Source organism: Cryptomeria japonica, chromosome 11 (assembly GCF_030272615.1).
Source record: "Cryptomeria japonica chromosome 11, Sugi_1.0, whole genome shotgun sequence".
Classification (NCBI taxonomy): domain Eukaryota; kingdom Viridiplantae; phylum Streptophyta; class Pinopsida; order Cupressales; family Cupressaceae; genus Cryptomeria; species Cryptomeria japonica.
Genome location: NC_081415.1, coordinates 59,709,425 through 59,736,657, shown reverse-complemented (window position 1 = coordinate 59,736,657; position 27,233 = coordinate 59,709,425). Strand labels below are relative to the sequence as shown.

Sequence of the window (27,233 nt, the reverse complement as noted above, 5' to 3'; positions counted from 1 at the left end):
TCTAGGACGCAAACCCCATGATTGGTACTGGCTGGGGCGTAGCCCTCAGCTATTGATTGGCAGTGGATTCTTTTGGTATTGGCATTATTGGTCAGAGTGTATGCGCTATTCCATGTGGAGATTCAGATTGCTTGGTGAGGGTTTCAGCAGGGTGGTTGAATTTCCCAGCTAGGGCGCGATTGTTTCAGCTGGGGCGCGATTGTTTCAGCTTGGTGCCACCATTACAGCAGGTACACTTTACACTGGAAGTGGAGAAGACTTTCATTCAGCCATAGCTGGTGTTCTTGGTTTGTGTTCATCATCTACCCTTCAGTTGGCGCCATTATTGGATGTAAGCACATCCCCAGTGCATAGGGAATAATCTGGATATTATAAATCAAAAATCTGCCTGGTACGATTTGTATCAATTCTGATTTAATTGAATGTTCTTACTTGTTTCAGCTTCCTTCCTTATTTGTTGTTCTTTATTCATTACGTGCTTATATATTCACAAAAATACAAAAAGAAACCAAACATTCTACAACTTCTCTCTATTCTGTAAGACCATCAGCAAAATCACAGGAAAATATAGTTTATTATTTTAAAAATTACAGCAGATCAGCAAGGGGATCCATCAGGGATCTTTCAGAACACTTTAAACTGCAGTAAGCCCAACTTCTCTAGCTCATGATCTTGATTCAAATGAAAGGAACCTCTCATCAACCTTTTATGGTTTTCACTTTTCACACAAGTTTACCACAAACCTAGACTCAAACAAGAACACACTCATCTGTCACCTCATATGGTTTTCTGGATTACCATTAACCATTTCAAGATCCATGAATTGCATTATACTAGTGCTTGGCCTCAATACAACATTTTACACTAGGAGGTTACATAGGGAAATAATACACATGAAAAAGAAGAGCCATTGTTGTTGATCATGCCACTTGATCTCCAACATAGAAAACTGTCACTGCCACACAATAGAAAACAAAATGCCACCAAAACTAAATAAGGGGCCTCGTTGTTGGTGACTGACGAGAGGATGTTGAGTATCCTCCTTCCTATGTTGCCTCCTGCCTCCAAGATGATATGTTACACTTTATTCACCTGAACTTTTCAAAGCACAAATAGAGATATGGGCAGTCATAAAAGCCAAACATGAAAATTTTCTACACAAAATAATATTTCTTCAATTTTCACCCTCCCACATTCTCGTTCAATACATATTTATAGGAGAACTAGTATAATCTCCCATAATCACTCTTTTACTTAGACAAGTTGTTCTAACAACTTGTAATACAATCCTGTATAACCAAATACATTAATATCATAATAAACCATACTAACAATATTATTAAGTTGTTTCTCAACAACTGAATATTTCTTACGCATACTTATAATTCTAATTTAAACATGTGAACACTAATCTCTAGCAGAACACAACAAGATTGTTTCAGTAGCAGCATAAGTAATGTGCATAGATATGGAGGAAAAAGGGTACCTTTTGTAAATGTTATTCAATTCTCAATTCAAAATGCAAGTTATATTCTAACTTATTTTCCTTTTAACTATGCATTATCTATTTAATATGATAATTCTGATTATCTTCTTTTATATTGCAGGTGAGAGGAGCATTTATTGATTTCAATGATCTTCTCACAAATGTCGATTGATATGTATATGCAAGCAGGGTGGATCAAGCAATGCCTTGACTGGTCATGTCTTTTAGACATGACCAATCAAGACATTACTTGATAGCACCCTTTGACTTATCGTTGTAATTACAATCGGTGTATGCTTAACAAAACAGCCCGATAACAATCGGTGTATATTTATCTTGCCACCCGATACCAATCGGTGCATGCTTAATTTGCCACTCGATACCAATTGGTGTTTATTAGTTTATTCCGATAACCATTATTGTTCACTGTTTAATATATTAACCAATATAAATCGGAATACATTGTTAGCCCGATAATACTCGGTGATCACAGTTAATAAGATAACCGATATTAATCGGGATCCATATGTTATAATGTAAACCGATATTAATCGGTATTCTATGCTATAGCATGATTATCCATAGTTAAGCATTGATCGAACTAAGTAGATTGATCATTGAACATATACAAATGAAGAATGGTCATCAAATGAAGGATCAATAGCTTGAATTTTTTCATCATAATTTATCGATAGGATAAATGATTGAATGAGAGACTTCATTTATCTCTCATTCAATCATTTATCTTACCGAAGCTATCATGCATTAACACCTTTTACTGCAATCCTTTTGCAGCTTAAGGCTGCAATCCTTTTTCATCTTTTAGAAAGAAGAGATTTTAACTACGAAAAGAGATAAGCAAAAAATATACCTACACAACTATAAAATTACGAATTTGTGAGAACATCGAGAGGAGTACAAATTAATAGTAGATGGTACATATATGCATTTGTGAAACATAAAAGTCCCTCTCTATCTGATTATATGTGTATCATCAATATTTTGAAAGATCAAGCATAAAATATTAAAAGATGATTTATTTATCTGAGGTATCACATACATAGTAATAATATATTCATAAGGAAAAAACTTCGACGAAGATTTGTCTAAGCATGTAATACCTGGTTCCATTTGGTTCTATGTAGAGTCCTTTACCATGTCGCCAATTGTTCTCAAAGTGGCCAAAGAAAACATCGCCATCTTTTGAATAGTATCGTCCTTCACCATTTGCTTTTCCCTTCCAAAAGTCAGCAAACCACCGGTCACTATTTTTAAAATAGAACCAACCCTGCATAATGGCTACTTATAGATTAGAAAAGAGAAATTCAAGAATGATATCTAAAACTATAAACAGTTGAAATAAAAACCATATACAAAATCAATTTTTGAGTTTAATAATGAAAACAACCTAGGCTATAAGAATCTCAATTAAATTCTTTATTCAAGCGCGTTGGAGGCAATAACTTCTTTGAAACAAATGCAAGATGATGTTACTGTTGAAGCATGGAAAAAAGCTTCCAAGAGGCATATCTCTACAATAAAAACCTAACCCCAAACTACTATTTTTTTGATGTAAAGATATTCATAAATTTCAAAAGTGCATTTTGAAAAAGAGCCCTTGTCGTCGTATAGCAAAAGAGGCCAAGAAACAATGCCAGTTAGTTACAAAAGCCTTCCACATGGGAGCAGTACAAAGCATAATCCAAAGAGATATTATAGTACTTATCACTTGATAACAATGAAAGCAAATAAAGGAAGTCTTTATGGTACAAGATAACAAAAGAAATATAATTAAAGCTAGAGATTTTTGATGTAGCTATGCCCATTGTAATGGGAGCCTAGTTGGATGCCCTTTGTGATGCATTCTCCATTGAGGGGCAGAATTCCATGATATTGTTGCCTAGGAAAGATCATTTGTTACTTCTTTGCTTCATTTTGTGATGCCTCCTTCTATATTGGTTCAGCTAGCCTTCTCTTATATTTCTCCCTCGATAACGATTTCTCCAATTGCTTCTTCCTATTGCGGAGATACCATCTAAAGCCTAATGCCATCTAGAGGATCAGTTGATTCTCTTTTTGCTGTTGGATGGTATTTATCAAGAAGGAGATGCATTGCTTCAGCTACCTCCTTTTGTTTTTTTCCTCAGCAACAATTTCTCTAATTGCTTCTTCCTATTGAAGAGATTCAATCTAATGCCTGATGCAGTTCTGGAGGAAAAAAAAAAGTTTATTCTCTATTTGCTGTTGGATAGGATTTATCAATTAGATGAACTGTTTGAAGGAATTGGCTTGGAAAGAAGAATTTTGTTTTGGGTGTTCGGGTGTCATGTCCCCTTTTTCAGAATCAAAATAATTGGAAGACCCATAGCCTATTTCTTTATTTCCCATATACTAAGGGATAAAGTTAGGGAAATTGGTTAACACCAATTTTTCAGTTAGTCCTAAAAATTTCATTTTAAAACATTGCAAATGGACAACTTAAAAGATATTATGATAAACTGGGCCATCCAAATGGGACATAATAAAGCCTTACGTAATATTTTATTAAAGCGTTTTACATGAATACTTTCAGAGATAATTATTGGAGGGAAAAGAAAATTCAATTTAAAAAAGGCCAAAATGGAGTTTATAAACGGAAGAGAATTACTCAAAGGAAAAGATCCATCGTTTAATGAAATCAAACCCTTTCTCGGAGTTTGAGTACTTTGTTCATCTTCTCACCCAAAGACGAAAACCCTTGGGAGTGTGAGAATTTGAAAGGCAAAAACCTTGTTGGTTTCTAGGAAAGAGTAGAGGGAAAAAACCCTTTGTCCTTTGAGGCAATTTCACCCAGGAATAGTAGTCTTGTGAAGAAGAGCACAAATTGTTTTAAATTTCTAGTTTTTCATAGTACCACTACTACGATATTGCCATTACAATACCTTGTCATCAACAATTATTTTTTCTACCTATGTAAAGAACACCCTTAAATATTTTTTGTATTTTGTGATAGAAAGAGACAGAATTGCAGAAGGGTTTGCATTTTCAAATTTCATTCGTAATGTGATACATTCATTGACAATGCATTGTGTTGCCCTAATTTTGAAGCATCCAAAATTTAAACTTTTAAATTGAAGCAAAGGTCAGACAAAACCTTAATGTGAACTTTCAAGAGTTTTCAGGAAATGTAACTATGTGGTTTCAGTCCAATGCTATCATCTTTGAGTCCTGTCATGTCTAGTCCTATCATTCATTGGTCAAGATGCAAAGACAATTAAATCTTGAGAACCACAAAGCATCAAAGAGATTTCCCTTGTGAGCATGTATTTGGTAGCATTTTGATTAGTGTGGCAAAGTTTCATGAAAACCCAGTTCACCGTTTGTGAGATTTTAATACTTCAATTTTTGTCAGCCTTCAATCGGAAAACATTTTAAATCTCACCCCTGGGGCCTTGTCATGGATAATTTTTCTTTGGGTTATGATCACCTAATACCCTTTGATGTCTGGTTCAAATTTTCGAGCAAAATTCAATCTCAGTCAAAAGATATGTGCATTCTTCTAAACTAGGCTAATAGATTTCAAATGGGAAATATTAAATTATTTATCAAAATAATTTTAATATTTTCAATTAATTTAATATATTTCCCATATTAATAACTTGGGAACGAAATTTAAAATGCTTAACCTCCTCTCCAAGGTTAATGGTTAATCTCCACTTTTGTTTTACACAAAACGCTTACAATGCTTAACCTATTTGTCAAGGTTAATGGTTAATCCCTCCTATTTTGCACAAAAAAGTTCACAACACTTACCACTTAACCAAGTTAGTGGTTAATCTTCTCTCCCATTTTGCACGAAAAATGTAAAATGATTAACCTCTCCTCATGAGTTAGTGTCTAAACTTCTCTCCCATATTGTACGAAAAAACTTCAAATGGTTAACCATTCACCAAGTTAATCCCTTGAGCTCTTTTGCGCATTCCTGGCAACCCTATTAACCTCTTTCATTTATAACTGTCTTTTAAGCTTCCAAGCAAATGCAATGGGCAGGTGTAAAGCCAAATTCTACATAATCTACTAGCCATACCATTGCAGAGGCTTTGAAAAAGGTTATGGACAGCCATTGAAGCGTTATGGAGGATGATTTTTGTCAGACATTATGGTTGCTAATCACTCATGCAATATGTAGAGGCAACAATGAGGCCACAAACTATTTCACAGGATGCATTGAAGAGGTGTTCTCATGAAATGAAATGATCCCAAGATTTTCAGAAAAAGGATTTGTTGATAACATTTTTATAAACTTTCAAGCAAATGCGATTGGGAGGTGTAAAGGCCAAATTCTACAACCTGAGCAACATTCAACAAAGTTTAAAGTCAAATTGCACAACCTTCACGGACCATTCTTCCTATCTGCGAGAGCAATGGAAACTGTATAGACATCCATGTAAAATGTGGAAAACAAGTTACATGAACTGCTTGACAAAATGCTTCAAAGAGATGTCATCACGAGGAATGCAACGATTGTAGATTTTGGATAAAACTTATTGATTGAAACTGTTTTTAGAAACTCTCAATCAAATGCAAATGTTTGCTGTAAGACCGACTTCCTCCCACCCGTGCCACCATGGAAAGCTTGCAACAGGATATGAACATTCATTGAAACATGATGGAAAGGGAATTTTTGTCAGATATTATAGCTGGAAATGCTCTCCTAGACCGTGCCAAGACAAGCTCATGATTACAGACCTGCACAAAATGAATTTGTTGACAAGGATTTGAAACTCTCAAGCAAATGCATTGGCTGGTATGAAGCCAAATTTTACTTTCCCATACTCTCCAGCACAGGGCATGTAGAAGCAAATACAAGCTGGCGATCTCTTTGATACAATACCTCAAAGAGATATCAATCATGTGCGAAATGTGGACGCACAAACCATACAAGTTAACTGTTAGACATAATAGATCAATGAAATATCATCTCAAGGAATGCAATGATTGCAATGCTTTCAGAAAATGGATAATATTGAAGAGGCTTTCAAAACATTTGAACAAATTCAATCAACAGTGATATAATGATATTGGCAAGTTCAAACTGTGAAAATCAGAGACTTTGTGGCCAAACTGTTTAATAGAGTGTCTTGAAGATATGTCATCTCATGGAATATAATGATTTTAGTTAAGCACAAACTAGATTAGTTGACAGAGATTTAGAAACCTTCAGGCAAGTGTGCTGCAAGACTTGCATGCGAATGTGGAAATACAGAAAAAGTTGTGCACTGTTTTATTGAATGCCTCAAAGTGATGTTTTTCATCAAATGAAATGATTGCAGCACACGTGCAAATGGATTTATCGAATAGGTTTTAGAAAATTTGATAGGAAAAAGCTTAAACGAGTTTGAGACTATGCAATACTGTATGGAATATAAATGGGGATTCTTGTCACATATTATAGTTGTGAAGCCATGGTCGACTTCTATGCAAAATGTGGACATTGTGGAGGCATATAAAAAGCACAGGAGCTGTTTGGCAAAATACATTAAAGGAACATAGTCTTATGGCCCATGTAATATTCGTCGAATATAAACATGTGTTTATCAGAAAAGGTTAGAAATTTGCAAGTAAATGCAATGTGTCGATGTAAAGTGACAAGCACTTCAACTATTTGAAAGAATGACTCAACAAAATATAGTATGGTTGGCCCTATGTCTTCCTTCACAACCCTCGCGTACGGCTCAGCTTCCATTTCAAACTTCCTTCTTTTGTACGGTGTCTTCTCTCTGTTCGTGTACGATTTTTCACGTATGGGTTGAACCCCCTCTTTTTTGTATGACACTTGTTTGATCTCCTTCACCATGTACAAACTTTTTCAATAGATGCACCTCCTTACCCACTTACGGGCTCCCACCAAACCCATATGGCTGAGTATTTTGTTCCTTGTCTCCTCGTCGTATAGCCTCACTCCTCCACTCCCGTACCAGTTTACTACCTCCATTATTAAATATTTTCTCATTGGTCAACTCCATATTTTGACATTAAATATTTTTATTTTCTTTGATTCTCTTTTCTCCATTTTCCATCGTCATATTGTCAGATGTATTGTCCTTAAGTTTACACACTTTCATTGGTTTCTCTTCACCTTGGGTTGTAGATTCAAGAAAATTACACATTGGTGAAAGTACCTCGTAGTCCTCCATTTGCCAATGGAACAGTCCATTCAATGAACTCGTCTCATCTTCCAAGCAATCTTCCAATTCGACCACCCCTTCATTGTTGGGTTCCATGCCTTTCCTCCCTCCATCCATCTCTAACTCTCCACCCTCAGACTCAGAGTCGAACGGTGCCAGTTCTTCACTCACCGCCTGGTTCCTCAAGTCAATCGCACATTTATGCCCTTTACTCTCGATAGAGAGTGTGTTCTTCTTCTAGTTATGATTTGCCTTCGCCATGATCAGCCAACCTCTTTCGAGGAGGGCATCATAGGGCACGTTGGGTGTCGATAACAACTTTTTGTGCCATAAGTGTTCCCAAGCGTTTGATACCATGTTGGTAGGCACCTACAAGCTGTAATGTCGGTGACCAAAGAGTTGGTTTGCCCAAACCCCTGCATGTTTCTTCTGGCAATACATTTACTCCAAAGTCACCGTCCACAATGGTATTGGTCAACTTTTGTCCCATGATCTCCATGTCTACTATAGCTGGCTCCTGACCAATACTCATAGTGAGCAGCATGGGGTCCACCACTGATGTGCCAGATGGTTTTGTCGTTGGCTAGTCCATGGTAGATTTGCCAGGTGATTTTGCCGCCGGCTAGTCCATGGTAGGTGAGGGCCATTATCAATTGTGGCATAGTCTGCAAAAAGTTAGATAACCGTACTGGTACAGTAGCTTGCAACATTTGTTTTATGATAGTTTTCTCGGACTCCGACAATGGTGGAGTACTGGCGGCATCATGTGAGGCCCTTCGCTCCTTCGCCATCGCTCGTTCAACATCCGCCTTTGCCTCTCAGAGTCTTTCCTTCTCCGTACGAGGATCGGGATACACTTCTTTTTTGCTTTGTAACCTTGTGATTGTGAGTACCTCCTCGTCTGGCTCTTTGACGTCCAGCATATTTACCCCTTTCTGCTTTGGATAGTTGGTGTCTTCATGGTCACCAAGTCCACACCATTTGCACAATAATTGTACGTTGTCTTTCTTGTTCTAGCAATCTCTCGCAAAGCATCCCCATTCACTACATTGTCGGCACTCTATGATAGGACGTCCTCTGGAGTCATACTGTATTTGGTTTCTCCCTCGTTGGTTTCCATAACCGCTTGGCAATACATTATGCGATTTTGATGGGTTGGACTCTCCTTGTGTGAAGAGTACTTGTGTACTTCTCATCTTCAAATTGTACGGGCACTCCTTGATTGAATGCCCCAGCACTTGGCAAATCTCACAAAACATATTTGTAGGACAATTATCTTTTGTGTCCCCCTCACTTTTGCACTCAGTACACCATAGTTCATTACCTTCTTTGTTGGTTCCTTTCTCACCCTTCAATTCTTTCATCATTCTCAACATATCTCGTCGAAGGGCTTGTACGGTTTTGGATTCTTCGCCATTACTACCATTGGTGATCTTGTCATCATCGGTCTTCCTTTTCTCTCGGGAGGAGGTTTAGTTTTCACTCTCGATGTCCATCACCCGATTGTAAGCATCAACGTACGAGGACGGAGGCCCTACTTTCATCTTCTTGCGCAATGAGGGTATCAATCCCCCCGTGAACCACCTCTTCTTCAACCCATCAACTGGCTGGTTCTTCATCTTGTTCAACAATTCTTTGAGCCTACGGTTGTAAGCGAGTACACTCTCATTTTTCCCTTGCTTGGTATTATAGATTTCGGCCATGATCTTGTTGTCATCCCTCAAGAGTTTGAATTCCTCTTGGAACACCTTCTTCAAATCACTCTGTTTCGTCTTGTGTTGGGCGTCGAGGTTTGTGTACCAGTCAATGGCGATCCCCTGAAGGGTGGCAAGAAATGCCTTCAGCCAGTAGTCCTTGTCATCTTGGCCACTCGCCTCCCATATTGGTATACATGTCGTACGGAGTCCTCTAATCCATCCCCCATTAACTTTGGTAGTTTCTACTTCTCGAAGGTACTGTGTGTATTTTGCCTTGTGTGCCGGACCTGGTGGACCTGCACTCTCGACCACGCAGGCGTCCTCTACGTCTACCTTTAGCGTCCCCGGCACTCTGGTGGACTGTTCCGACCGCTACGTTCCAATGCTTTCCTTGCACTCTCAAACACGCGCGCGTCCTCTATACGTCCACCTCCAACGTCCCAACACTTGGAGTACTTCCAAGCTCCGACTCGTCTATGTGCTCCCTCCAGTCAAGAGTCGACGGATCACCTAATTGCTTGGTCTTGACCACCCTGTGGCCTCTTCTCACCTTTAATGGGGTCTATAACCGTGAATCACTCAAGGCTGACTCAATTTGTTTTAAGGAAACGGCACCAAAATGTTTACTAGTACAACTGATAAATTAAATACAAGAAAGAATACTATACATGACAATGCATACCAGACACGGCAGTAAAATATATCTATATTCGCACATGCAATTATTACAGAGAAGACCAGAGATGGTCGGCCAAGGATTACAATAGGTCCGACTATCCGTACTACTTCCTTGGCGATACATGAGATATTTAAAGGACCTGACGGTTGCCGAGAGGTACACAACCGTCAACCAACCAACACATAACTACCCGAGAGTGACAACCCACTTAATATAATTAATTAATACATTGTCGGGTAACCAAAATTATCAAACACAACAATGCGCATTTTATGCCAACTACAACCTTTATTACTGTAATATTAAATCTGACATTAATCTGAAATACTTTACAGCAGTCCACAATGTTGAAAATGGAACAAATAAGAATCAACCTCTGACTTTTAATTAGCAGCTCAGTTAATGAGAAAAGTGTCAAACCAAATATGGATTAATAGTAGCAATGATATACACAGAAACCTCCCCATATACCATTGAAAAATCTTCAAACATTCCAGTATATAGCAATGCCATAGATCAGGGACACACACCATAACAAGACTCACGCATAGAAGGAGGGAACTTGCGCCCAAGAGAATAGAGTTTGTACCAAGGCCAAAAGAAGCAAAGGCTCCTGCTGCAATAAGAAGCTCAAGCCAAAAGAAAGTTGGCACCATGCACATTTCATCACACCATAAACCCCAATGGCTAGCAATCACCACACCATGAATATTGAACTCACACCAAGATAAGAAGAGCCACGCCTAAGAGGCAGGTGCCCATAGCCTAAATAGAATCACACTTCACTGAAATAAGCTCACACTAGAAGCTAGAAGCCACACCCGTAAGCTTCACACATTCACAGCAAAAGGCATCCAAATAAAAAAAAGATTGCTGCACTAAAACCTTCAGCTGTAAAGACTTAGACCATAAAGGTGTCCAAAGAGAAAATTCTACACCAAGCGAAAAAATCCATGTCTGCAAACTCCAAACATCCCTTAAATCTGATTCCAGCACTAAAGCTGAATGAAATACTGATGCCTTGATTAATTCCCAAAATGAAAGATCCCTGATGGATCTCTTTTACCAATCTGCTATAATTTTTATTTATTTAAATTGATTTTTCCTGCTTATTAATATTTTCTTTCAGAAATAGACAGAAGTTGCAGAAGGGTTGAATTCTTTTTGTATTTTGATGATTTTTCAACAAGTAAATAATGAAGTACAAGTACATGAACAAAGTACTGAAAATGAAGTTCATATACAGCCAAAACAAATTCGATTCAAGGCAGATTTCTGAATATAAGATCAAATATTTGACCAGATGAAGATTTCCAATAATTTCAGGAAGATTACAATCAGGAATAATTCCAACCTGGATGCTGAAAGAGTAACATAACTAGGAATGAAATTGTGGCAAGATTCCAGCCCTCCAAGTGCTGCACGTGGGAAGGAAAGTGGCTGCCAGGTACAGCCGTATGGTTGCCAAGTACACCCAACTGGTTAGAAACCCCAAACCCCACGCTGAACTCTGTCAGAATTGCTGAACCTCCAGAAAGAATGCCGTACAATCTCCAAGATGCTAATAGTTGCAAACAAATCCAAACCACTGTATTGGGGGCTACGTCCCAAACAGGCAAGGCATTGGGGTTGGCGTCCAAAAGCTCTTCCAGAGCCAAATCTCAAATCCAAGATGTAAAATGTGTAAAAGATAATCATAGAATGAAGCTCCTATCCCCTTATAACCCCTCTCAATTGCAAATCAAACCCTAATTGTCTCCAAGTGGCGTGGTCTAGTGGAAATGTTATAATTTCTTATTTTAAAGTGGTCATGTTACTAGAAAATGACCTTTTTCCCCATAGACAGAAATCCGCTCACTGAATTGCCCTGAGACCAAAGAGAAAGATTTAAAGAATTTCAAGATCTTTCCAACGAGCTATCACACAATAGGATGCGCATCCAGATGAGACCAAAAATCCCCTTATTACTCCAAAATGGCTAACAACTTAGCCTTATTTAATTATTAAACGCTAACTTAGGAAATATTAAAAATATAACCCAAATAGCCACAAAATGCCCAACTGACATTACAAACCCTAAAATCATCCTGTCACCTGTCTGTGACTGAAGTCGGAAATCAAGGATTCACTGGTAGTCTCATCCCTAAAATCTAGGGATGTTCCTAAAATTTAGGAAACAAGCCCAATCTCTTTGAAACTGAAACCATCTAAAAGGTCATGAATAACCTCACGACTGGCAACTGTCACGACCTCCTAAAATTTAGGGATACCCCCTAAAATCTAGGAACTGCTCCAAACTGGCTCCAAACTGCCTGTAAAGCCAAAATCCAATCACTATATGCACTGAATGAGTCCCAATCAACCTCTGCTAGCCTACGAGACTCCAATGATAGGCCAACTCCTCCGTCTCCGATGTCCACTCTAGAAAGGAGACATGACAAGCCTCCCCTCTCGGAGTTGCTTGCCCACAAGCAACTGAAACACCAATCCTCCACCATCCCAAATAAGATGTAAACAAATCATTGCATGTAACTGCTGCTCATCTCTGATATAAACAACATGCAATGCCCCGGTTTGGAATGGCTCCTCAAAATGCTGAAGCACCTGTGCTGTCAAATCAACACTGTCTGGGTCCCAGAGCGAAGCATAGCTCCCGCTGAATACCTCAAGTGAGCAATGGAAAACTATATCATCTCCATAGATCAAATATCCATAAATGCCAAGACCACTAGTGTGTCTGTGATCACCAACATGCATAACATCCGTCATAATATCCAATGAATGCCAATCCATGGAAGACCCTCTGTGATCTGACCCCATCTGACACAAGTGACACACAACTGCCACACACTGCTGCTGATGTGCCGGAAGATCTAATGCCAACTCACTAGACAATATATAATACTGACTAAAATCATCACTGTCCAAGCTGGCATCTAAAAATATGTAATCACCAACTAGCAATGAAACAATCACCCTGTCTAGAGAATCAGGTGAAATTGCCACATCAACTGGCTCAAAGTACTCACTAGGAGTAACATCACATAACTCATCCACGCCAGCTATCTGATGACAATCAACCTGTGGATCAACTGTCGTCCCACTCTGCTCGAAAAACTGAGATGGATAGTGGGTAAACTCCAGCTCCATCCTCGTGATATTCCGAACATACCGTCCAAGTGTCAACAACCATTGTACACCCACGACTACATCTATACATCTGAAGTGAAGCAACCCATGTAGGATCCACGAAAGGAAGGTACTACACATGTCTATACCATGATCCCACACAAACCACCTGTAGGACATAAACTGCTTCTGCTGCTCTCCTCTGATATAAGTGCCATATAATCTTAATATCTGGAGCAACATACTATAATCCCTATAAGACGCTGTATCAAATGAATCAACACCTGGATCCCAAATAAAACTAAATCCACATCCATCTGTCATGAAGAGACAATGATAGTAAGAGGCATCGTCGATACCGTGTCTCTCTATAGCCACTGTGAAACCATAAATACCACCAATCTTCAATGTTGAAATGGACCCATCAATAAGACAATTTCCAACAAGCAAAGTGTGATGGAAACCTCTCCAAAACCTTTGATCAGCGGCTGCAACTTGCCCAATTTCTCCACAAGTTAGTATGTCTTCATTGGAGGATGTCAAATAAATATATTGTTTAGCCATGCACCAAATATAGTCTCTTACACGCTGATCTTCATAGCCCACTATCACATCTAAGAAAACTGAGTCACCAATTAATAAGTACATCGCTGCCCTATCATATGAAAGAGGTGACAAGTCCACAAATGAATAGTAGATGTTTTTGTTCTGCAACATGGATAAACCTTCAGTGGCTGGTCCACTATGAATGCCACCTAACAACTCATAAACTTCACACCTAGTCTTCCCAACTTGAATGTTCTCAATGCAAGGTTTCAAATTTGACTCATTAGATGAAGGAAAATTGCTGATCAAACTCAGAAAATCAAACTGATTTCTATTTCCATTCAATATATCTTCGCTGTCCTTTTCTTCCCTTGGAAGAAATAAAGATCTAATGGATGATTCTCTTTGTATCCTTGCATCATCTAACCGATTGTGACGCTCTTTGACTCTTTGGAGGTGGTGTCTTGCTTGGGCAGCAAGCGTTTTTGCTTGGGCAGCTCTATGTAACCAATCTTCGTTCAACTTTTGGCAATGTTTTATATCAGCTGCCCCAAAGTACACAAAATCAGACTTATGGTGAGTTGTATTATTTGCATCAGCATAACCCATGCTTGTACCATAAGCACCCGCAAATGTAGAATGCAAATCTCTATTCTCTTCATGACCAAAGGCTGTCATATCTTGAGGGAGATAAGTTATGTCACTGCTGTTATGGACTTCAGAATTATGATCATACTGTGGTGACAAATCTTTGGATTCACTACACACCATTAAATTTCGACTTTCCTCATGGTCTTCCCAATTGAGAAGAGGAAGTAGTGTGACAAATGAATCCAAACTTACGCTGTCCATTTCAACCTCATGTTCTTCATCAATTGCTGATTCAAAATCAGTCTTTGGGCAATCTGAAAACTCATCAAACCTCTCATGAATGTCTTGTGTATTGCTTGAAGTTACAAACTCTTCCTTCACATCTTCCACCAAAAATGATGGGACAGCGTTGTAACCAACCAAAGAGGCACCAATTGGATCTACATGTCTCTCAAAATCTTCAAATAGTTTCCTACCAATCTCACTGGTAAACATCATATCTGCTCCTCTTCCTTTGCTTCCCTTGCTCTCAATTGACTCTTGTTTTGTTCTTGGTTGATGACGTGGACTTGAAAACATCAAGTCATCTTCAACTGGTACACCCATGAATTGTGTGAAGGAAAGGTGGTCACGTATCTTTTTAGGAAGAGAGCAATACTTATCATAGTTGTTCATAACTATATCATTGAATGTCTTGGCAGGAGACCTTCTCCTTGTACTTGTTGAAGGAGTTGTACCCTTAGACTGTCTGGAACTCCTTGAAGGTGTTTGTTCAAATTCTTTTCCTGCTTGTTTATTTCTAAACAACCCTGTCATGATGTCCAATTTGATTTTCAACCAAACTAAACTCAAATCTGAATTAGAACTCTTGATCTTCACCCAACAGGCTGGCAAGATCAAAGCTCTGATACCACTGAAAGATCCCTGATGGATCTCTTTTACCAATCTGCTATAATTTTTATTTATTTAAATTGATTTTTCCTGCTTATTAATATTTTCTTTCAGAAATAGACAGAAGTTGCAGAAGGGTTGAATTCTTTTTGTATTTTGATGATTTTTCAACAAGTAAATAATGAAGTACAAGTACATGAACAAAGTACTGAAAATGAAGTTCATATACAGCCAAAACAAATTCGATTCAAGGCAGATTTCTGAATATAAGATCAAATATTTGACCAGATGAAGATTTCCAATAATTTCAGGAAGATTACAATCAGGAATAATTCCAACCTGGATGCTGAAAGAGTAACATAACTAGGAATGAAATTGTGGCAAGATTCCAGCCCTCCAAGTGCTGCACGTGGGAAGGAAAGTGGCTGCCAGGTACAGCCGTATGGTTGCCAAGTACACCCAACTGGTTAGAAACCCCAAACCCCACGCTGAACTCTGTCAGAATTGCTGAACCTCCAGAAAGAATGCCGTACAATCTCCAAGATGCTAATAGCTGCAAACAAATCCAAACCACTGTATTGGGGGCTACGTCCCAAACAGGCAAGGCATTGGGGTTGGCGTCCCAGATGCTGAAAAGCTCTTCCAGAGCCAAATCTCAAATCCAAGATGTAAAATGTGTAAAAGATAATCATAGAATGAAGCTCCTATCCCCTTATAACCCCTCTCAATTGCAAATCAAACCCTAATTGTCTCCAAGTGGCGTGGTCTAGTGGAAATGTTATAATTTCTTATTTTAAAGTGGTCATGTTACTAGAAAATGGCCTTTTTCCCCATAGACAGAAATCCGCTCACTGAATTGCCCTGAGACCAAAGAGAAAGATTTAAAGAATTTCAAGATCTTTCCAACGAGCTATCACACAATAGGATGCGCATCCAGATGAGACCAAAAATCCCCTTATTACTCCAAAATGGCTAACAACTTAGCCTTATTTAATTATTAAACGCTAACTTAGGAAATATTAAAAATATAACCCAAATAGCCACAAAATGCCCAACTGACATTACAAACCCTAAAATCATCCTGTCACCTGTCTGTGACTGAAGTCGGAAATCAAGGATTCACTGGTAGTCTCATCCCTAAAATCTAGGGATGTTCCTAAAATTTAGGAAACAAGCCCAATCTCTTTGAAACTGAAACCATCTAAAAGGTCATGAATAACCTCACGACTGGCAACTGTCACGACCTCCTAAAATTTAGGGATACCCCCTAAAATCTAGGAACTGCTCCAAACTGGCTCCAAACTGCCTGTAAAGCCAAAATCCAATCACTATATGCACTGAATGAGTCCCAATCAACCTCTGCTAGCCTACGAGACTCCAATGATAGGCCAACTCCTCCGTCTCCGATGTCCACTCTAGAAAGGGGACATGACACAAAACCATACATATCTTATTTGAATAGGCATCCACAATCAATCACATATACTTACAATAAATATTCAACAATTTGTATCCCTGCAAATTGTCTCTGAAAGAGACCTCACAATTTGTCAATCTCCAACTATGAAAGCACTATGAAATACTCATATGATATCTCCAACAAACTAGATAAGGTAGAATTGTTGCACCACTGAATAGAGCTACGAAATCTGAATGACTGTCAAACACCAGATCGGGAGGAATCTTTTACCACTGAAACTCATCTTCCCAAGAGGGTTTTTGACCTCCAAAGGCTGCAATGGATCAAACAGGGAAATAGAATAAACTCAACATACTAACGAGCTCACGATTCCTCTTTTTATAGGCTTTCTAGGGAATTTTCCAGAAACTCCTTATTAAAATCACTTTTTATTAAGCATTTTAACTCTAAAAAAGTGATTTATTTTACTTTTAAAACATTTCCATCATTCACAGTCACCTTTTAACATCTCATCATTTAAATCTTTTCGTTCTCTTTTCAATGAGCTATAATATTGAGATGCCCAATAAATCATTTTAATTAAGTGACAGCCTTAGTAAAATTAATTAAATCTAGCTCAATATTACACCCAATTAGCGACCATGGTTGAATTGCATTGGAATTGAACTATGACTACGTAAGAGTGATCTTGATGATGAAAGATGATAAACGGAACCAACTAGGTGACTTACTAAAAATAGAAGCTCCTCCAAGAATCTTGCAGCCCAAACTTGAAGCTAAAAATAACATCTAAAAGTGTCATACGTCTCCTCTATACCATTTGAGCTCACTAGTAACATCAGATTACGCCTCTGAAGAAGCTAACACAAACCCAAAAAGTCAGAAACAACTGTACTACTAAATAACCTAAAAAGGGGGCCATTACAGTCCTCCCCTCCCAAAGACTGCTTGTCCCCAAGCAATGCCATCATAACCTCAAAATCAACAGATTGAAACCAAGAATTATCCCTGTAATAGACTTGCCCTGTCTACTGTAAAACACCCCCCCCCCCATTTTTTTGGCCCTGCTGGTGGGTATTAATTCAAACAGTTTGAAGCAATTCAATTTTTTCTCCTTTTCTGAGTTTGCTGCAGTTTAGTTGTAATCTGATGCGTTTATTGGTTTTGAAAATTCCATACATATATCATGCCATGGACAAGAGCATTGCATTTGATTTACATGAACAAACTATTCTCCATTAATTTCCAACTAAATATTGTAGTATTTCTAAAACATTGGAACTTCACTATGTAATTTTTTATGCCATTAACACACAGCGATACTTTAACAAACGGTTCCCAATTTCCAACACATTAAGTTTGCATTACACTCAGGAAAGGTAAATTTAAGAACCTGCTACAAGACTGCACATCCCAGAAGTAATGCTACGCACTTGGTCTGCTGCTGAAAGCTCCGTTTCCACTCCACTAACCCCACACGCGCGTTCAGGTTGCTGTTCACGTCTTGAACCTCTAACAGCGAATCGAATCTTAAGTACCAGCTGCAACAATCACCTTTCCTCAGTCAACTCCCACAGGCAATTCGATCACAAACTACAGACACTCACACCAATAGATCCTTCCGCCAAAATGTGGTTCTCAGCAATTGCTGGATGCTGTCGAATCAGTCCATTACTCCCAGTTCGACACTTAGAAAACTCTTTCTTACGCCCAGCAGTGAAGAGTAAGTACTCAACCTCCAGTTTGGTTCTGTTAAGAGTTACGCCCAGCTGCACTTTTTCCGCCATGAACAGATAGAAGGTGCTATGTCATTCAATGCGAGCCTCCCAGCATTCTTTTTCAGACCTGTCATAGTGATTTGTCATGCCCAGCTGTAAGAGATAGAGCGGAAATGGTGGAAACTAGATGTCTTTTCAAATTCGCCCTGTGAACTATTTGTTGTGACCAGCACTTTGTTTGCCCTCTCGGGTGAATAGCTTAAGACATAAAGAACATAACGCAGAATAATGTCGTAAATAGCAGACAAAGTATATCGGATCTTCTATTCATCAATAAGTGTCCTTTACAAGTTACATTCCGAAGTATAAAAGGGTACCGAGGGGGTGCGAGCGCCAACCGTCGCACCGCAACTTCCACCCCTCGGTTGCCAACTAACCAAAACAATTACACATAATTAGCTAATGTTATTCCCGTGTACAATAATGCCGCCAACATCATCCCCCCCAAAAAGAAAAGTCGTCTCCAGGCGACTTACAAAAATGGAGATAATGCAACCTATACAATATACATATCTGAAAGACTAGGGAGGGGGCTGAGAAAGCGTCCCTGAAGCAGAAGTGTGAGATGTCGGTGTCTGGTCCACCAAGCGAGCGCGAAGCTCATACACCTGCTGAGTGCGTGCAGCCACATCCTGTTCCGCCACGAGGACCTTCTCTAAAGCTGTCTTCACCATGTGTGCTGCCTCCAGCAACTCCTTCTCTTTTGTATCTACTGCCTCCGTCGCGCAGACCAACCGAGTCTGCTCGGCTGCCAGACGAGTCTCTACCTCGGCCTTCGCTGCCCAGGTCTCAATCGTCTCTGTGCGGGCCATCTCTAGCTGTGCCAACAACTGCGCCCTCTGGGCTGCCCATGCGGCCTGCTGACTAGCCACCTCCCTCTCCAACGCTGCTCAGGCAGCCTCCCTAACTGCAGACTCCTGCTATGTACGCCTCAATGTATAATAGGCATCCCGGTAGACCTGCTCGATCTCGCGGACAACTGCCGTCACCCGACTCTCCACAACGGGTTGGCGCAACCTCCAAGCCTGGAGCATCTCCTCTGTCTCCGCAGTCGGCCACCCCTGAGACTCAAGGCAGGTAGCAAAGGCTGTCAGGCAGCCCACCCGCATAAACTGTAGGACTTGCTCTAGCTCCACCACCACCTGCTGCAATGCTTGCGTCTGGGCGGCGGCCACCACCCGCCTCCCCCTCGTCACCATATCAGCCATGTCAGCGAGATAGGTCTCAACATCCTCCCCCGTCTGTGCCGAAGGCTGTGAAGTCCCTGGTGGAACGGTCACTGCTGTATCCTGCTGTGAAGGTACAGGTGCACCATCTCCTGGTGCCTGCCCAGCAGAGGCGACCTCCCCCGCCTCGTTCCCAACTGTGAGTCCATGTGCCTCCCCTGACGAGCCATCCAAGTCGACTACCTCCGCTCTAGTCTCTCGACATGGTGAGAATACAACAGCTCCCTCCGGCTGTGCCAGTGTCATCTGAAACCGCTGTGTGAGCCAGCTCTGCATAGCCTCGAGGTCAGCCCGCATCTCCGTGACTGGAGGAGGGGTCGCTGTCGTCGGCTCCTCCAACAATGAAGCAGAAACAGTCACCACCGCGTCACTACCCACAACATCCAACCGCACGTGAGGCTCGGTATCCTCTACCTCCGTCGGCCCCTGCTCCTCAACGACCACTCCCCGATGCGGTGACTCCTCCGTCCCTGACTCTGCCATGTCCTCAATAAGTGCCGCTGTGGTTGGGCCGGACGGTGCTCCCTGGTGCTCGTGCTGGAGGGGACCAAGTGTAACAGGTGTATGGCTCTGCCCGAAGGCCGGAATACAGGTGTCGCCTACTCCAGATGCTGGCACAGGCGTGCCCATCGGTAACAGAGGTGGGGCAAACAGGACTCGTACAGGCTCCTTTGTTGCCTAACTGCTATCGTCCTCCTCATCTTCCGCCTCTGAATCCTCCGTGCTGCTGGACTCCCTCCCGTTGTCAGGCTCCCCTGAGACCGAGGCCCTATCAACTGCCCGTTTTCGCTTCGGGGAAGAGTGCCCAATGTCTAAGTGCCTCCAATACATTATCGGAGGTTCTCCTGCTGTCAACGGTCCCTGCGGCCGTACCTCCAACTCGTCCTCCGGCACTGCTTCCCGCGTGGCCTCCAGGAATAACCCTATAGCGTAATGAGGCATATAGAATGTGCGATGCTGGAGCGTCAAAAACTCATACATACGCTCTGCCAGTAACGAGGCCCAGTCATATACGATGCTATTCATCAGCCCATTCATTAGCATAATCTGAGGGAGGGCAATGTCCGACGCCCTACCCGACCCTGTCAATCTGCTCTTGATGACATCCATAATGCATCTCCAGTGGCCCTCCGCAACAAAAGTCTTACGGATTCCGCAACTCTTCGTGGCTCTAGCCACGCTGTCTAACTCCGCTGTCGTCAAATTCCGAGAGACTAATTTGATCCACCGCTCCTCCTCCTGTGTCATCTTTTTGGCCTTCAAGTCTATTTTCTTGCCCTGGCTGCCCGGAATGCCGAATACCCTCGTGAAATCCCCTGCTTTGAAGGATATGGTAATATCCCTCCGGAGGTATTCAAACGTGCTGGTGCATGTATGCTTGTTGAAGGTGTCCACCATGAAGTGTAGGGCACCCTCGTACTCCCGGATAGGGAACACGGGCATCCGAATAGCCCACTCTACTTGTGCCTTCCGGAGGTTTTGCTTTACCAGGTCATTATCGGGGGTGTCCTGCCACCATTTTCGGCACTCGAATCCATTCAGGCCTTCAAAAGTAACATTCTATGGCGTCACTGTGTTTTTCGCACTTACTGCAGCCTGTGGTGCTTTCTGTTTTTGTTTTTGCCGGGCGCTGGCATCCATGGTGCCGCCTGCAACACGTACTCCTGAAGCTAAAATCCTGATATTGCTACCCCTATCCCTCTGGCTGCTACTGGAAGAAGCGTGCAGCTGTTTCTTCCAACTCCTTTTCCCTGCTGAATCCATCGATCTCCCTGTAACTGATTTGTTTAGAAAAATTCCCCACCTTCGTAACGGCCCCGCTTTTTTTTGGCTACCGCCGTGCGGCTGCTGCTTCTTTTTCTCCCTATGCGTGGCCTATGTGGTGTCTTTCGGCGTGGCTGCGTGCGGACTTGGTCTCCCTTTTTGGCTGTTGCGCATGGTGATTGGGCCGTGCGGTGCGTGGTCAGGTCGTGCAATGCGCGGCGCCTCTCCCTTCACCCTGCACGTCGCGTGGTGTGCCTTCGGCGGTGTGCGGGGTTCAGCGTCTTCTTCCTTTCCTTGGCGGTGTGCGGGGTTCGACGTTTTCTTCCTTTCCTCGGCGGTGTGCGGGGTGTTTTGTTCTTCGTCGGCTGTGTTTTTATCCTCCGCGGGCTGCTTGGTGACCCGTCGGTGGCCCCACCGTCGGTGTGATCACCGCACGATGGTTCCACTGCACAATGGTTCCACCGTCGGTGGTGTCACCGTCGGTGGTCCCACCGCACGGTGGTTCACCGCACGATGGTTCCACCGTCGGTGGTTCCATCGTACGATGATGCCACCTTCGGTGGTCCCACCGTACGATGGCCACTTTCCCCACTGTACAGTGGCCATTTTCTCTTTTTTTTCTTTTTTTTTTTTCTCTTTGGTACTTTTACGATTTTTTATTTTATTTTATTTATTTATTTTTTCCAATTTTTCAATTTTTAGCGGGCTGACTGACTGGACGGTTCCCTCTGTTCGTGATAGATCTTTAATTTCGACCCGTTGACTGCGTCTGGTAACTCCTTCCCGTCCAGCGTACACAACTTTATCGCCCCGTTCGTATTGACCTCACGTATCCGGAAGGGCCCTAGCCATCGGACTTTGAATTTCCCAGGTTTAATTTCGTTCTTCCCGTTGAATTTTAACACCAGCTGTCCAGGAGTAAACTTCATTCGCCGGAGATGCTTGTCGTGCCACACCTTCCGTCTTTGCTGGGTTGTTTCTGTCACCCACTGAGCCATCATCCTTCGTTCGTCCAATTTGTTCAACGCGTACAGCCTCTCCCTCAGGCTTTCCATGTCGCCAAGGCGATTATCGATGGCAATCCGTAGACTTGGCACCATGAATTCAACTGGCACCACGGCTTCTTGTCCATACATTAGCTGGAAGGGAGTCTGTCCAGTAGTTACCTTGTAGGTTGTTCGGTATGCCCAAAGTACTGACGGTAGGCGCTCCTCCCAGTCATCCTTCTCCACTCCGCAAGACTTATATATCACCGACATTATTATTTTATTTGTGGCCTCCGCCTGGCCATTGGCACGTGGGTAGTATGGGCTTGATAATGAGTGAAAAATCTTGAAGTCTGATGTCAACCGCTGTATGACATGGTTCACGAAGTGGCCTCCCCAGTCACTGGTCAACTGAATAGGTATACCATATCGCGTAATGATTTGTTCATAAATAAATTTCGCTGTGCTTACTGCCGAATTATCCTGGAGAGCCCTTGCCTCCACCCACTTGGTCAAGTATTCTGTCACACCTATAATGTACTGGCACCGTCGTGTGTGGCTGGCTCTAAGAGGACCCACAAAGTCGAGTCCCCATCGCTCAAAGAGTTCTTGTGCATGCGACGGGTTGAGGGGCATGAAGTCCCGCTTCAGAGGTTTGCCTGCCCGTTGGCAAGTGTCGCACCTCACAACCCACTCCCTGGCATCGTGATGTACCGTTGGCCACCATAGTCCTACGAGAAGCACCTTTCGGGCTGTGGTGTCTGGACCCATATGTCCACCTGCGGGCCCTTCGTGTGCCTACCTTAGTACACTCGAGACTTCTTCCTCCATGACACAACGCCTTAGTATCTGGTCCGGCCCCATTTTGTAGAGTAACCCATTAATGAGCGAAAAAGTCCTGCTCCTTAATGCGAGCTTTCTTCGTTCTCCTGGAGGCATACCCTCCGGAAATCGGGACGTCGATAGGTACTCTCCAATCTTTCTGTACCACGAAGGGAGTACGGCTATTTGGAACAAGTGTGCATCCGGAAAATCGTCATTTACTCCCTCTGGAGGTTCCCCCGACTTGATCCGGGACAGCTGGTCGGCTATGGCATGGCTTCGCCCTGGTCTTACCACAATTAAAAATGTGAACTCCTGTAGTAGCAATAGCCAACGACTTATCCTCCCCTGGATAATGGGCTTGTTTACTAAATACATGAGTGCCTGGTGGTCTACGTAAAATGTGAATGGTGTGGCCAGGAGGTAATGACGGAATTTCTGTACGGCATAGACCATACCGAGTGCTTCACGTTCTGTGGTACTATAGTTTTTTTCCGCCTTCGAGAGCAACCTGCTGGCAAAATAAACGGGATGGTCCAGCCCGTGTCCTCCTACTTGGGCTAATGTAGCCCCGACGGCATAGTTTGAGGCATCCACGTGAACGTGGAATTCCTTATCCCAGTTCGGGTATGCCAGTATGGGCGCTCCCATCAACCTTGTCTTCAGCTCTTCGAAGGCCTTGCTCTGTGGCTCTGCCCAAATGTATGGTTCCCCTTTCCTTGTCAACTTATCCAACGGGTGAGACACCTCAGCGAAGTTCTTGATGAACCTCCTGTAGTACCCCACATGACCAAGGAAGGACTTTAGCCCCGTAACGTCCGTAGGAGGTTCCATTTCTACTATTACCCGAATCCTGTCCGGGTCCGTTTTAAATCCTTCCTTACACACAATGTGTCCCAGCAATCTTCCCTGTGGTACCATGAATCTACATTTCTTCAGGTTGAGGGCCAATCGTGCCCTCCGACACCTCTCTAGGCACTCTCCGAGAGTTTTTAAGTGGATGTCCTATTCGCTGTAAATAGACCAATCATCCAGGAATGCTTTGAAGTTCCTCACCGACATCTTGTCGAAGATGTGCAAGATAATGCGCTGAAAGGTGGCAGGCGCATTGCATAGACCAAAGGGCATTCAGTTGTATGCGTACACACCGTCCTCCACCACGAAGGTTGTTTTCAGCTTATCTTCCTCCACGATGGATATCTGGTTGTAACTAGAGAACCCATCCATGAAGGAATAGATTTCATGTCCAGCTACTTCCTCCAAGATGCTGTCTGTGAAGGGTATGGGAAACGGGTCTTTAACAGTGACAGCATTTAGGCACCGGAAGTCTACACAGATCCGGATCTGATTGGCCTCTTTCTTGAGGGAAATCACAATGGGGGACACCCATTCGCTTGTCTGCACTCTGAAGATTATGCCCGCTTCCAACATCCACTCAATTTCGTCGTTCACCCGTAGAGCATAATTTTTGTTCATTCGGTACGGCCGCTTCCTCACTGGCTGGGCTCCTGGTACCAACGTTATTCAGTGCACACATAGCTCTGGGGGCACGCCCTTCAAGTCCTTGTATGTCCATGCAAAGACATCCTTGTATTCAAGGAAAATTTTGAAGGCTGCGGCCTTCAACACTGGATTCCAGTCATCTCCGACAAGGATGATCTTGGGGTCACTTGTCTCCCCGAGATTCATTTCCTTTAACTTGGCTTCCTGATACTTAATAGGCTCCCCCTTCGGGAATTGGTGTGCCGGCGTCGCATTCACTGCTGCCTCCCCTTCCTTATACTCGCCATATTCTGGGGCAAATATATCTGGTTCTTCTTCGATGCTCAATACGTTGCACGAGGGTGTAAATAGTTCATAATCTCCCATTTGCCAATGGAAGAGGCCATTCAAGGAGTCCCCATCGTCCCCTGAGCATGCCTCCAGTTCTAACACCCCTTCATCACTAGGCTCCATGCGGCATCTATTTCCACCCTTCGCTAACTAGTGTCCCTCAGATTCCGAGTCGGAGGAAGAGGCTAACTCCTCGCTCACCATCTGTGTACGGAGATCAATTACGTACTTCCTCCCGACGTTTTCCAAAGAAAGGGTATTCCGCTTCCAGTTATGGTTTGCTTTTGCTGCAATGAGCCACCCCCACCCCAGGATGGTGTCATATCCTTTCTGCTTTAGGGGGATTACCACAAAATCCAGCACGAATGGCTGCATGCCGACCATCACCTGCTGGCCTATGAGGGTACCAAGGGGTTTAATCCCATGTTGGTCTGCCCCTAGCAGGTTGAACAAAGGGGGCCACAACATAGGCTTTCCCAATTTTTTCCATGTCGCTTCGGGGAGTACATTTACTCCTGACCCTCCGTCCACAATAGTGTCTGTTAGGGTAGTCCCTAGTATACCCATTTCTACCACCGCCGGGTGGCGTCCGCTGTTGACTACCAACAACATGGGGTCAACCGCGGGGCTCACGACCTCCCTATGCCCGGGGTTGGTTATGGTGCTCACGACCTCCCTCGTTTTTACTTGTGGGGGTACAGAGTTTAAAATAGCCGTTTTTAGCTGCGGCATAGCCTCCAGGAGGTCCTGAATTCTCACGGGTACCTCTACCTGCAATATTTGCCGTAAGATTTCCTCTTCTCCCTTCGTCCGTGGTGGACTTGCTGCCTAGTGACTGTTCTGTCCTTGCGCGGCCATTTCCTTTGTGATCTCGTTTCTGGCCTCTCGCACTCTCTTGGTCTCCGTGTGGGGGTTTGGGTATGCAATCTTTTTAGCCTGTGCCCTTGTGATTGCCAATACTTCTGCCTTCGTAGGTTCTATGTTTAGAAGGTTTACACCACGCTTCGGGCAATTTGCGTCCTCATGGTCGCCTGGCCCACACCATCGGCAGAGGTGCTAAAGGTTGGCGTCCTTCGTGCACTCACGGGCGAAATGTCCCCACTGATTGCAGGCCCTACATTGAATCATTGGCCGGCCCTTGGCATCATACTGAATCCGGTTTCTGTTGTTGTTACTGTTATTATTTCTTCCGCCGCCACGTCTATTATCTCGGTATCCTCCAGATGATGCCGTTGTGTTAGTCTGTTGGCCCGTACCCGCTGGTGCGGATGTTGTGGCCTACTTCATGAACAGCACCTGGTTCGTGCTTTGGGTTTTCATGTTGTATGGGCACTCCTTGGTGGAGTGTCCCATCGCTTGGCAAATCTCACAGAATGCCTTCTTCGGGCAAGTACCCTTTGTGTGTCCGTTACTCCTACAGTCTGTACACCACACTTCATTTTCTTCCGTCTTACTTGTACTCCCTTTCATGGCTTTGAATTCTGTCAGCATTCGTTCCATGTCCTTCTGGAGCGCGTGGACTGTAAATGCACAGAACATAATGGAAATATATTAAATAACCAGCCTATATATTAATTCCACAGTCCATGTACAATAAGTGCTTATAACATTACATCTGACACGACTAACATGATCCTACTTCGAAGAAAAGGTACACAATATATAATACCCGAAGGGGTACGACACAACCATTGCGACTCCAACTACCTACCCATCGGCTAACTAACTGACCGTCGTAACTCAATATTACCGACGACAACATAAACATAATATAACAACATAACATAATGATTATTCCCGGCAACATCATCCCCCCCAAGAAAAGAAGTCGACTCCGACGACTTAATACAAAATAGAGATGAATGGCAGGAACTACTGATGCCAGTCGGGCCCGAATCTTATACACTTGCTGCATCCTCGCCAAAAAACCCTTTTCTGCTACCATCCGATGCTCAAGTGCGGATTTCACCAATATTGCTTCCTTTGCCATCACAGTCCTCCTGTGCCTAATCCAAACTTGTCTGCAAAACACGTTTTTCAGTCTCAACTTCCACCAACTGCTACTCAATTGATACTGTCTCCATAGCCAATTTGTCCTCGATAGCCACCCGTGCTGCTTGCCCGGCATCCAACTCCTGGGTACGCGGAACTAAGTCTCACGCGACTATTGCCTCCAACCTGGTGGTCAGCTCCTCCCAAGCCCTTGTGCATCCACCAA

The 27,233-nt window shown here is 42.8% G+C and overlaps 1 protein-coding gene across 4 annotated transcripts in view; it reads right to left on the bottom strand.

Moving 5' to 3' along the window:
* The window catches only part of LOC131051352 (protein ACCUMULATION AND REPLICATION OF CHLOROPLASTS 3, chloroplastic), a 190,711-nt gene that overhangs the window by 17,967 nt on the left and 145,511 nt on the right, over positions 1-27,233 (bottom strand). For 2 of the 4 annotated variants that reach the window (XM_057985827.2, XM_057985832.2), the window contains one exon: positions 2,608-2,774. In XM_057985827.2, the coding sequence (XP_057841810.2) occupies positions 2,608-2,774 (167 nt within the window). Of the gene's footprint in view, positions 1-2,607; positions 2,786-27,233 lie in introns of all 4 variants that reach the window. The other 2 variants (XM_057985829.2, XM_057985830.2) reach the window with 2 other exon arrangements.